The 12,676-nt window shown below is 35.9% G+C and overlaps 2 protein-coding genes across 2 annotated transcripts; both read right to left on the bottom strand.

The window, feature by feature from the left end:
* Nucleotides 1-883: 883 nt before the first annotated feature.
* Nucleotides 884-7,471, bottom strand: tsg101a (tumor susceptibility 101a). The gene is made up of 10 exons (XM_032585161.1): nt 7,068-7,471; nt 6,194-6,281; nt 6,032-6,097; nt 5,672-5,835; nt 4,882-5,008; nt 4,251-4,308; nt 3,125-3,219; nt 1,642-1,844; nt 1,318-1,557; nt 884-1,229 (listed from the first exon to the last, which is right to left on the bottom strand). The coding sequence occupies exons 1-10, from the start codon at nt 7,107-7,109 to the stop codon at nt 1,140-1,142; spliced, it is 1,173 nt and encodes a 390-aa protein (XP_032441052.1). The 5' UTR covers nt 7,110-7,471; the 3' UTR covers nt 884-1,139.
* Nucleotides 7,472-9,246: 1,775 nt separating this feature from the next.
* LOC116734032 (tumor susceptibility gene 101 protein) lies at nt 9,247-10,601 on the bottom strand. Its single transcript, XM_032585150.1, has 6 exons — nt 10,432-10,601; nt 10,255-10,339; nt 10,079-10,144; nt 9,776-9,939; nt 9,536-9,638; nt 9,247-9,381 (listed from the first exon to the last, which is right to left on the bottom strand). The coding sequence occupies exons 1-6, from the start codon at nt 10,471-10,473 to the stop codon at nt 9,281-9,283; spliced, it is 561 nt and encodes a 186-aa protein (XP_032441041.1). The 5' UTR covers nt 10,474-10,601; the 3' UTR covers nt 9,247-9,280.
* Nucleotides 10,602-12,676: the final 2,075 nt, after the last annotated feature.

Genomic DNA, 12,676 nt, shown 5'->3' with positions numbered 1-12,676 from the left:
CAGGTGGTCTATGGTTGAATTGAAAACAAGAAAAATAAGATTCTATGATACAATTCAAAGTGCATTTAGTAAAAGGCTAATTTAAAAGACAAAACTTTACATAACATAATATATTGATTAGTTTAATAGTTCTTTTTGTACCCTTTAGCCCTCAATGTTATTCACAACCTTTTAGTGAAAACCAAATGCTCTCAGCAGGTCTGAGCGTAAGTGGATAGCAACCAAAAAGTAAACATAAAGAGAGAAGTAATACCTTAATATTACAAATGCTAAGGCTGTACAAAGTGAAACAACTACTTAACTTAAAAGACTTTTCAATGCACTCAAACTGATGTGCAAGCCTGGATTTGTGAGACATAATCTAAAACCTTTGTACTATCAGAAGGGGAAAATGTAGAGGATCAGACAGTGTGTAGCTAAAACTGAAGCTCAGTAACTGACCCATATGTGACAGAAAGTCCGTGTAGGTTATGATTTTCACTGTGTAAAAATTATCCCTATGATTCCAAGATTACAAAACATGACCCACAACTTGTGGCCTAACCCATGTCATTTAGGGGACCCTCTGTGGGTGTTTCTGGTTTAAAAACATATTCGTGTGAGGAAAGGAACAGAACTCCAAAACCTGTTCAAGCAATCTGTCCCTAATATTATCGATGCTAACCAGACAAAATATCTAGTTCACCAAAATGACAAAATTTATTAATGGATGGAGTGCAGGATGCTGTATACAAATCACCAGCCTTAGTGGAAACCAATGTCAACTGCAGCATCAACATTACTGTCGTAGAAGCTGCATGCACTGTACACACAGGCTTGAACTCATATTACACCAATCGCTCATGTGTGTCAAACAGCGTCCTAAATCAACCACACAATGAAATTCACAAACGGTACCAGTTTTTTATGAAATCAAAGTAATTGCTGATCATCTGGATTGAGTTTGTGACCTAACACTGGTGCCAAATATAAAAGAGGCCACATTCAGACATTACAGAATTCTTCATAAATGCTTTTTCTCGTTTTTTGTTAAAAAGAGGCAGCTGGTTGGTATACAAGAAGACTGTAGAAAGGAAATAAACAGCAGGAAGAAGAGTAGGAGTGTGAATATACGCATGTTTCCGAGCGGTCATTGTGGGTCAGTACAGGTCACTTAGTCCAGCAGTCTTACGAGCTTTCTGCATTAGAGCTCGAAGCTGGAACTGTTTCCTGGACAGAAGGCGTACATGCTGCAACAGAAGAAAACAAGAGTGAATGTGGAAACTACTACAGAGAACTCAAGTCAGCAGATAGCAGGGATGTTCTTCACTGAGCTACCTTGAGGAAAACCTCCAGATCTATGACACCTCTGCGCAGGGCCTCTCCCAGGTAGAAGATTGTATCTTCAATTGCATTTTCTTCTGCATACAGATTCAGAATCTGCTTGTACAGAGGAGCTGTGGGCACAATGACATCATCTATATCATTGTTCTCTGATTGGTTCTCCATTTTCTCCAAGGCTTCGGTTAATTCCTCATCCTTTTTCTTCAGCAGTTCAATGTTCCTGTCAACATCAGTCTGTTGGAAGCAACAAAATTGGAGGACAATAAAACATTAAAGAAGGAATAAAATAGAAGAACTACAACAGATAAAGGATCTTACCACTTCCTGGTCAAGTCTGGAGATCATCTCCTCCAGCTTCTGATGCCCTTTCTTCAGATCTTCCTCTGTTCGCTTCAGGGCATCCAGCTCTGCCTGAGCTCTGTCCATCTCTTCCTTCATCCTCCAGCGAAGTTTGTCACTTACGGCTGAAATCAGAGATGCGCGAATGGTGTCTTCGCCAATGGTGCCGTCCCTGGTTGGCCCTTAGGAAACACAGATTGAAAATGCTCTGTGATACAATCAATCAATCAATCAAATTTTATTTGTATAGCACATTTCAGCAGCAAGGCATTTCAACGTGCTTTACATCATTACAAACACAGAAACACAATGCAATATAGAATCAATAATCAAAACACAGCATTAAGTCAAGTTCCATCAATAAATTTGTAATTGATTACATTTCAAATACAATTCTAAACAGGTGGGTTTTTAGTTGAGATTTAAAAGAAGTCAGTGTTTCAGCTGTTTTACAGTTTTCTGGAAGTTTGTTCCAAATTTGTGGTGCATAGATGCTGAAAGCTGCTTCTCCTCGTTTGGTTCTGGTTCTGGGGATGCAGAGCAGAACCAGAACCAGAAGACCTGAGAGGTCTGGAAGGTTGATACAATAACAGCAGATCTTTAATGTATTGTGGTGCTGAGCTGTGCTAAACAATGTGGTAAAACATAACTGCACCATACCAGAATGTTAAGCTTGGACCTCTCCACTTTGAAATTGGTTAGTTATTGTAGTGTTTTAATAAGACTAAAAGAATGTATATTTAACACTATTATTAGTATAATATTTATATATTTTGTATCTTATCTATTACTATATTAACAATACTTGGACAGACTAGTTTAGAAATAAACAATGTCAGGCTATACATTGTAAATGTAACAGATTTCGCTAAAACTAAGAGACACTTATGTCTGAAGTCAGTACCATTAATGTCAGCTGACTTTTATGGCAGGCAAAACCAGCTTCTTCCATCACTAAAGGAGCCGCCTAAAGTTCTTCCTGCATGCTGCTGATGGAGCAGCATTCACCACTGTAGAACAGTCTTTGTTTAAGATATTCTCAGTGTGTGGTGAGACGATTTGTGGGGGGGCAGGGAGAGACCATCCAGCACTTTGGCCTTTAATACACTCCACTCCAGTTACAGCTGTGGCCTTTCAGAAGCAACTAAGCATACCACTGAAGTCACCAGGAGGGTGAAAGAGTGTAAGTAAAAAGGTCAAGGGTCTTCATTTAGGGTTGGATGAGGAACATGGAGATTTAAGGAACTTTATGGATAAAATTAAGATATTCCAGGACTTGAGATGCTGTGTTTTAAAGTAAATTAAGAAGAACCAGATGAGGTGCAAATGATTACTGGTCTGTGAATCTGCATATTTTTCCCAATATTAGCACAAACTTCGGAAAAACTCTGCTCAAGCTATCTAGATGCACGTATAAGAAGACATCTAACAGAAGCATAAAAAGGCTACATCAAAAACATACCCACTGTGGAGACTGGAGTCTGAGTTGGATAGTGTCCAGGTCCAGCTGTGGCTGGATAAGAGTTCCCAGGAGGGTATTGGTAAGCCGGGTAACCTCTGAAAAGAGTTGCATTATTAAAATGACAGTTCTTTATGTATTTCCATTTAAAAACAAAACTTTAAACATAAAAACACTAGAAGCAAACTCTACCTTGCTTTATTTTAATTTTATCTCACATGTTTTATTCTTAACTATTTTGCCAGAATAATGCTCTACTGTGTCCTTCTAAGATAAAAATAAGGTAATTTCTGTTTAACATAATGACTAATCAGTTAACAGTGCTCCAAACTCCCTTATTGAGGAACCAGAGATCCAGAGTAACTTTTGATCTAGGTTACCAAGAATAAAGTCAACAGAAAAAGATCAACTCGGATCAAAATCTCCCTGAACCAGAAATGAGTAATTAGGGTGAGCATAGGCTAAGTTAACAAAATAATTAATCCATTAACCCTAAGTACACTTGGGCTGAACTCTCTTGATCCAGAACTTGGTAACCATAAGAACCCTTGACCAAGTTAAACCAGATCACTGGGTCACTTGGACCAGAGTCCTGCTCCTTCAGGACTGGGTAACCAGGGAGATGTTGGACCACGTTTACCCAAGATGAGCTCCACTGTCCCTGTGTAAACTTGAACCCTCGTCTTATTAGGTCTTCATGTGAGTATTTATCTAGAAGTATGTATTGGTTACAAGTTAAAATTCAAGCCAGTATTTCGAGATACTTGATAGAAATCCTATGCAAATATATGATGGGCCTTAAAGCTGCAGTATGTAACTTTCATTTAAAAAATCCTACATTTTTTCCAGGTTTTTACCTAATTGTTAAAACTGTGTCTATGTCATTACAGTATGAGGCAAATAATAAACAAACAAAAAAAGAGCAAATTATAATTTCTATTGACTTCACATCTTACATTTCCTGAAGTGCAGGCCTTTGTTGTGGATATTTATATATAAAGGCACAAAAGTAATCAATAATAAAAACACCTGTCTGACAATCATATGAATAAAAACAACACAAAGTGGCATGGCACTTGCTTGTTAGAAAACACATTATGCAGGTTTTGACAATGTAGAAATATCTTACCCTGGATTGGGATTTGGCCCATAGGGTGAGACTGCAGGCATTCCAGGCATATAAGAAGCTGAGGAAGACAAAAGGTATTTCAGAGTAATTAAAAAATATATTTTTGAGGATTAAATAGTTAAAACCCTGTAACTTCAGGGAAGATTTAGCTTGAGTCCTGATGAGCTACCATGGTATGTGAGCACCCCCTGGTGCTCAAGGTAATAAATGCATTGTGTGAAATATGATGGTAGAAAAGAGAAAGAAAAAAGATGACTAGAAATTTTGATACAAAGCTAACTTAATTAGAGCCACTGCTAAAAATAACCTATTACCAGCTGTAAATTATAAAACTATGTACAACGTTTTGGACTTTGAATAGTACTTGAACAATATTCTTACAACTTTCTTAAAACAGACTTAATTAAATAAGTGATGTATTTAATAGCATGTATCCTCTAAATAGGGCATATTATTTCATCTTTGTTACCATAAGGAATATTTACTATGTGGTCCCAAAAAGTATTCCTTCTTATAACAAAATGTATCAAAAATAAATTATACTGTCATTGACATAGTTGATATGTCAAAAATATTAGAAAAACGTTTAGTTATACTGATAGTTACTAAGATGAAACGTTAGTTCACTTACAGTTCGGGGGTCCAGCTGCTTGAAAGCTTGGGAAGGGGGGTTGTGTGGTGGGACGGGAAAACACAGGCGGCTCCTCTCCAAACACGACAATCATCACCTGAATCAGGCCATACAGGTCTGACTGAGGCTGTAAAGCACACAGATTTGTTTTACGAACTAGGACAAAAACAAGTTAGAATTTTATTTTAGTTTTCTTTCTAATCTCGCTGTGGTGGTGGTAAAAAATAAAAAATACTACAATAAAGTGGTTCAGAACGGGGCTTTTTGCACTGCAGGGCCTGGCTGGCAAGTTTGAAATTCCTGATTTCAAACTGTGGCAGAAGTGGTGCTTGTAATTTCAGTCTCCAGTGTGGCAGGAGAGCATGTGCAGTGATATCGGCCCATCCAGGGCCTATCCATATTGTTTTGTAAACATGTTTTACGTTTTGTAATGTTTATAATAAATACAATTTATGATTTTGACTTTGAATTCAGGCCAACTCCCAGAGGAGACTATTGACATAAAATATTGAAAATATTTTCAATAATGTCTTATTCCTTTTTAAAATAAAATTGATTGACCCTGGATTCACATTTGGCATAAAAATGTAGTAGATTTTACTTTTAAGTCATATCACACAGCCCTACTAGCTACTAATATGTTATGTGGTTTGAGGCATTCAGCCCTAAATATTCTCAAAGCTTTCACACACGCCTCTTCTGGTCAGGCACAAACAGAGCCAGAACTACAGATATCTAAAAAATATAATTCTAATTGTTTTATTATATTGACCGTTAACACCATACTTACATGTTTCCACTCATGTAGATAAGGGAGGTAAATTTTGCCATTGGCATCAATGTGTTTGCCCGTCTTAATCATCATGGTACTGGTTGGTTTTACAAAACATATAGGTGGGTTATATGGATATGTGTCCAGCAGCCACAAACACACTGGGATGTTGTAGACATTGCCTAAAGAAAAGTAAAACAAAGTGTACCATTAAATTAATGGGGTTAGTTCAGTGGATATTGTCCTCTCCCCTATAACCAGTGACTTTGTGCTGTTTATCAATTGCAGGTGGAATGTTATGTAAACTTAATGTACAATTATGCTAGATATTCTTTTGCAGTGTTTTTTATTATTATCAAGAGAGAACAATTATTTTACCTCTATAACTCACAGGGACAGTCCCAGTCAAGCTCATTAGGTCTCTCGACGAACCGTCATTAAACACTAGAACACAAGAAGATGCAAATCCTCATATGAGCATGCAGGGAAAAAAATAGACCAATATGACAAAAATAGAGAAGTAGGTATAAATTAGTTTACCATAAGCATCCATAACCGGCTTCAGGTCCTTGTATTGGGAGATGACATTGGTAATCTCCCGAACAGTCAGATCTCTGTATTTATATTGCTGAACAACAAAAAGAAAGCCAGCGAAATGAACGTGAGGAATACGAGTTTAGCTTAGTTCAGTTAAAATTTTTGACCATTGACAAAATTGAGCCTAAGAATTATCATGTTGCTTTGCTGATGGCTGATAAAAGACAATATCTGCATATCTTTTCTTTTGTTCAATAGCATATAAAATACAACTCATTGTGAAAACTACAGAAAAACTGTAGATTAAGATTTATACATACCAATTTAAAATTGTGATTCATATTTTTGTTTTACCTCTACATAAAACTAGAAGACACTCATGACGAAGCTGAAACATTTATGCAATGATCAAAATGAGAGATTATTTGTACATCTTCTGATGGTAAAACAATACACTGCATTAAAGTTATTAACACCTTTATCAAAGCTATGAAACATCAAGCGAACTATGGTGGATTAGTTCAACATTGCAGATTTTCCTCAAGCGTTACTTAGTGACTTTTTTTCATTATTAAAGGTACCAAAGTTCATTCTGTAAGGTGGGATATTAACAAATAAAGAATATGATCATGTCACAATATGAAAATTGCAGTTGACGTATAACGTGCGGCTAAATATATTTTTAAAAGTACAACTCGCATTAGCGTGAGGTATCTCGACAAAATGGATCACATCATTGTACATGTAAAGCAAAACCTTACATTGTAACAAAAAGGCTGTTTCCTGGACCGTAATTCTGCGGAATATTAGCCTATTTACATTAAGTCATGATCATATCTAGCTAACGTAACCCATAGCCGTTGAGAGCAAAGCCTACCTTCAGCATTTTCTTCAGAGCGCTTTCGTTGACAACCGCCATATTTCTTGAACGTGTATTTAAATCGCTCTTAATAATAATTTGAGTCTGAACAGTTGATATTTTATCCCAGCTGCTCTGACAAGCAACATAAACTGAAGTTATTAGCTAGCAAGAGTTAAATGCTAGGCTAATAGTAGCCTAGCCCAGAGACGACTACAGACAGCCCTCGCGTTTCCTTAAAAATATTCCAGGTAAGTTTAAGCAATATCTCTGAGTTACAGCTTAATAATAGACCACCTAATAAAAAGCTAAAACAGCAAATTGGGAGTTCTAGAAAATTATACAAAACTAGATTCCGACGGTGTACAAAAGAAATGTCCGGGTGTCTTCTCAACTATTTCCGGTCTATGACGTAAGGTGTTGTCGTTAATGGTGACGTCTTTTTTCCAGTAATTAGCTTGCTGTATGCTGTAGGTCAACTTCAATACAAAATTTTCACTCTAAATTATGACTATGTAAAAATACCTATTAAGTTGCTAGAATTAAAAGAAAATGAAATAAAATAAAAATGATTTTCATTCATAAAATGAAATGAAATTTAGTTGACTGTAAATAAATGATCAGCAAAAGCAAAAAAAAATCTGAATTTCAAAATCCAAGTAACATGCTGGTCAAAATATAGGGTTGTAAGTGGTAACATTTCTCACAAAGAAAATATTTGCAGTAATAAAAATAACAAAAATAAAAATGTGCATTTCATATATAAAAAAAAGCACAAATAATAAGAAATGCCATACCTTGTTTTTGTCCATGCTACCTAAAATAAATAGTTTTCAGAATTATTAAATGAGCATAGTCTAAATTCCTGTTAAAAAGGTGATAATTTCAGGATATCTTCCACTGTTAATATGATGTATCCTAATCCACTAGCTTGCCATCATCAGCGTGTGAATGTGTGAGTGAATTGAAATAACATATTTTATTGTAAAGTGTGTTTGAGGGTCCTGAAAAGCGCTTTACAAGTCTGATTACATTTCATGAATTCAGTGAAAAATATTGAGTTCATTCTTGGAAACTAAAAGAAAACTGTGATAACTGAGTTAAGGGTAAACACCCTTAAACCGAAGCACCTCCGATGCACCTTATGATCATTTATTCATTCCACCCTCCTTGGTAGAACCCATATTTTAACTTGGCAATATTTATACACTTTTCCATTTAAAGTGTTTTTCAAGTTTAAAAATCAAAATTAATCAAGTTTGAGGTTACCTAGGCAACAAAGCTAACACAACCTTTCTTTGGATATTTCTCCTCTAGATGTGTTTTGTTGTTGTTGATATACCAACCTGATCAAAAATTAAAAGACCAGAAAATGAAGTATTTGTATTTCATGTTGTTAAAGCAGAACCAGAGTTTTATCAGGCATTTTCACAATAAATGTTGTTATTGTTTTCCATTATTTCATCTTTGAAATAATGGAAAATGAAACTGTTCCATAAATTCTCTGACTGTTTTTTTTTTTAACAAATCTCCCTTTTTCTTCTGTTTTTAATATTTTGTCTCAAGTAACAATTCTTCATTGAACCACGTCCCTTCTTATCTGACACACATGTATATCCAAAACAACAGTGATTTCTTTATTAAAGCATTTTATTTACACCAAGAAAAGAAATATTCCTTATTATGTCTTTGAAAAGTTGTGGTTAAAAGTTCCAAACAGTTCAAGCAAAGTAACTTGATTATTAAAGATGAAAAAAAAAAAAAAAAAACTTAAAGCAACCGTTTCATCAAAGACTTTGTGCCTGCTCAGCTTGAGCAGTTCTATTTTTTTTATTCTCTCAAAACATTTTTGAAATTAAAATAAGAATATTTACATACATGAGCTGTATTTGGTTGTATGTGACTTCTCTGTTTAAAGGTCCATGTAAAATCCCCAGTCAGTGCAAACAAGGTTTTTTATAGGCTAGTTGTAAAGTAATTCAAGGCAGTGTGAAAATGGTGGATAGAAGAAACTAGGACACCGACAGACAAGTCATTTCCACAAGACCTAGTTAAAGACTGTCTTAATGTTTATACGTAAACTTTTAGCAGACAAATTGTACATTGTGCTGTTTTGGTTTGGATTTTCAGTTAGTGGGTGACACATGCGTTTTAAGCCTATCTTTTCATAGAGTAAAACCTAATTTTTAAAAAAAAATTTTACACAAATTGTACAAATATATACAAAAAGACTAACAACTGGTTTCATTTTCATGCTGGAAAGGTTGGCCATCTCCTCTGGGTATAGATATGCAATATCTCCCATCTGCTTCTTTGTGGAACTGCAGCCAACCTAAATAAAACAACAGTTTACAATAAATAACAAGTCAAACACTCAGTTATAATTTCAAAGTGAAAAGATCAATGTTTTCCAGTGCCAGAATCGGTGAGATAGCTGGTATTTGACTCAAAGCTATTGTTTTGAACCCTGTTGGAGTCTTACTTACATGAGGCTTGCTCAGGTTCTGGATAGGAACGCATTGCTAATGGAGGAACCTCTCCAAACATGATAGCCATCACCTGCAGTAGGCTAGGTAAATCACATTTACCCTGGTAGAGGAAAGAAAAACATATTGGTGAAGTGTGAATGTCACTAACCACAAACAATAACCTAAAAATATAGATTTGTTTAATAAAAGTCATGTTTCAGTCAATTAAAAATAGCTTCTTTTTTTTTTTTTTTTTACCTTCTTCCAATCTTTCAAGTAAGGTATTGTGACCTCACCATCACTGGATATGTACTTTCCTTTGACAATAATCATTTCACGTGTAGGCTTCACATAACACATCGGTGGGGAATTGGGGTAGTTTGGCTCAATCCAAACACATATGGGGATGTTGTAGGTCTTGCCTTTAATAAAAACAGAGAAAAGGTTATACATATATCTCAGGCAACAGAAAAGAGCACTGCTTTATGGTCTTTCACTGTTAGTCAAGCAATAATAATGAGGTTATCTGTTATACATGGTTCAAAGTACAAACTCAGTTACCTGAAAACCCCACCGGAATGGTTCCTGTTAGGTTCATCAAGCTTTTTGTGGCTCCGTCTTTGTAAACTGTACACAGTAAACCAAATATCAGATATCTGAAATAATAATTTCTTCTGTTGTATGGATTCACAGTGTTAAGACTGACAAAAAATTTGAGTCGTTATTTTGTCGCATACCGTACTCATCCATCACAGGCACGAGGTTTTTGAAGTAAGACATGGAGACGTAAATTTGATGGGCCACATATTTTCGCAGATATGCCTTTAAAATAAACACAACAGAGCCAAGATATGGTTTTAAAACTGAAAAAAAAAAATTCTCATGGCTATTAGTTAAATTGAAAAAGAACTTACCCTAGGGAGCATTTTCCTTATCATTTCCTCATCGAATAACATGATAAAATTAGATTTCTCTTCGAAAACACTTAAAAAAGAACAAAGGAATGAGAAAGCCCCTCTCTTTGCAATCAACTTTCAACCCGACTACCGTGAGGACAATCTCCTGTCTTTTATAACCCTGGACAACCAGGAAGTGAACAGACCCACAAACATGCAAATGACTTGATGTACGTACAAAGAATGATACGTATCACATGGCTTTGAAAAACAAGAAAATCTGTTTTTCTTTTTAGATCAATTTTGCAACGCAGCAATCATGAACGATTTTGCCTGTTTTTCAACACTTTTTAAAGAAAATAATCTCAGGTAAGTAATTCAGCACTATTGTTAAGTTTGCAACATAACAGTCAGCTATAACTAGAGATAGCAATAAAATGCTGCTACCTGAACAACCTTTCCAATTATAAGCCTACAACAAATTTTACTTACAACTAAGATGATCTTTCCCAAAAAAACTTACCAGAGTAATATTGTTGTATAAACATTGTCTCCAGTTGAGGTTGAGCAATAAAATAAAACACAATAACAAAGATGACCTATTTTCAGGTCAACATTATAGCTTCCTTTAAGATTTGCTGATAAGGGAATATGCACTTAAAATGAACTCTCTCTTTAGGTTTTAAGTTTATATTAAAAACAACATCTATGATGTGTGAGTTTAAGAACATTTATGCAGATTGTACATGTGACTAAAACTCTTTATTTTAACTGTAGCTATTTATATGCTCTTGACCCACTGTGCTTCACTATATTATCACATTTTGCAGTCATAATCAGGCATAATAGTATGATGACCTGCCTAATACTGTGCTGATTCTCTTCTTGTTCCAAAAACAGCCCTAGCCAGTTAATAGACTAATAGAACTCTGAGGGTGTGCCTTAGTATCTGTTACCATGATGTTAGCAGCAAACCTTTTTAAGTCATGTTTTAAGTCACCTCACATGATTTATATATTTTCAAATAAATTCACAGGTTTTTTAGTTTAACCAATATATCTGAAAAACAAGTAGCGAATAGCTTAATGATAGCAGAAAGCTGCCCTAATGTCATGCATGTTTGTGAGTTGCAAGTTGGCACCTCATTGATTGGATGTGTTTGTTTAGCATCCAACATATGACATTGTTGTTTTGGTTCTCAAACCGGTCCTGAATCTTTTTTTTTTTGCCTTTTGTCAGGGCTCTATATTGCTGAAAGAGCCCACAGCCAGGCCTGTCATTGGATCACCGTCCTTGGATACGTTTGATGAAAACAAAACCAGCAGTTATAGAGATGCTCTGACCTAGATTTCTGGGTATCCCAATGTGACCCTTGTCAAACTTTCTGTCTGATTTCTACACAGAACCTATGTGATCACAGAAAAGCTATTTATGCTTTCTCTGAACCCAGTTGGGTTTCTGTTACGGTCACTGACCTCTAGGGGCTCTCTTCATGAGAGAGCTCTTTCTTTGTGTTTCAGCTTTACCTGGCTGCCACAGGTGCAATGTGTTGGAGCTCGTCAGCCACCCCATAAAGAGCTTCAACCGGAGATGTCAGATCCCTTTTCTCCTTGGGCCTTGATCTGATGTGATCTTGTCAGTGAACTGATTGTTTGTGGAGACTTTGTATGGTTTTGCTGTGAGCATTCTTGTGAAGCAGCAAGTGTATAACTTAAGTTTTATTTCTCTTCACAGTGGAAGCTGGTAGGGGTTCTCTGCCATTTTGTTTAACTGTTTTCTCCTGTTTTTGGTTAGTCAGGGAGTTCAGGTATTGTACTTTCTTTTTCAGTTCTCTTCTAGAAGGTGTTTCTATTTTACAATTAAGAGTGGGATGTTATGTTTGTTGTTTTGGCCTTGGAGACCCTGAAGTTTAAAGCTTTCCTGTGTTTGTCTACTGTGAGTGACATTTTACTTAAACTGTAAATTAAACTATATTTTTGGTATTGACACCAACTGTTTAGGTTGCCTTTTTTTTCTGTGTTACACCCAGTGCCAGACTTGACCCTTATTGGTCTTGTGGGGGGTTGTAACAGTTTCGTCACTAGGTTCCATTAGTTTTGGCTCCTACGGGTATTCTGTCTGCCCAAGAATACCACTCTGAGCCTGGGACACTGCTGGATCTTTAGTATTCTGTAGTCCAGACATTGTTGTGGATCCTCTCTTTAGAATACAGAACCGAATTGTGAAACGATAGTATTGCTAAATAACATGTCTCGTCTCAACC

The sequence above is a fragment of the Xiphophorus hellerii genome, chromosome 2 (genome assembly GCF_003331165.1).
Source record: "Xiphophorus hellerii strain 12219 chromosome 2, Xiphophorus_hellerii-4.1, whole genome shotgun sequence".
In the NCBI taxonomy this organism is placed as follows: domain Eukaryota; kingdom Metazoa; phylum Chordata; class Actinopteri; order Cyprinodontiformes; family Poeciliidae; genus Xiphophorus; species Xiphophorus hellerii.
Note: the sequence above shows the minus strand (reverse complement) of the source record. Positions and strands in the feature narration are given on the sequence as shown.

Coding starts and splice junctions, on each gene's coding strand:
- LOC116734032 (XM_032585150.1), bottom strand. CDS start 10,473: ATGTTATTCGATGAGGAAATGATAAGGAAAATGCTCCCTAGG. Junction 10,145..10,254: donor GCCTGTGATGGATGAGTACG/GTATGCGACAAA, acceptor TACTGTGTACAG/TTTACAAAGACGGAGCCACA. Junction 9,382..9,535: donor AGAACCTGAGCAAGCCTCAT/GTAAGTAAGACT, acceptor TGTTTTATTTAG/GTTGGCTGCAGTTCCACAAA.
- tsg101a (XM_032585161.1), bottom strand. CDS start 7,109: ATGGCGGTTGTCAACGAAAGCGCTCTGAAGAAAATGCTGAAG. Junction 6,282..7,067: donor CTCTGAAGAAAATGCTGAAG/GTAGGCTTTGCT, acceptor TTTGTTGTTCAG/CAATATAAATACAGAGATCT. Junction 1,230..1,317: donor ATCTGGAGGTTTTCCTCAAG/GTAGCTCAGTGA, acceptor CTTCTGTTGCAG/CATGTACGCCTTCTGTCCAG.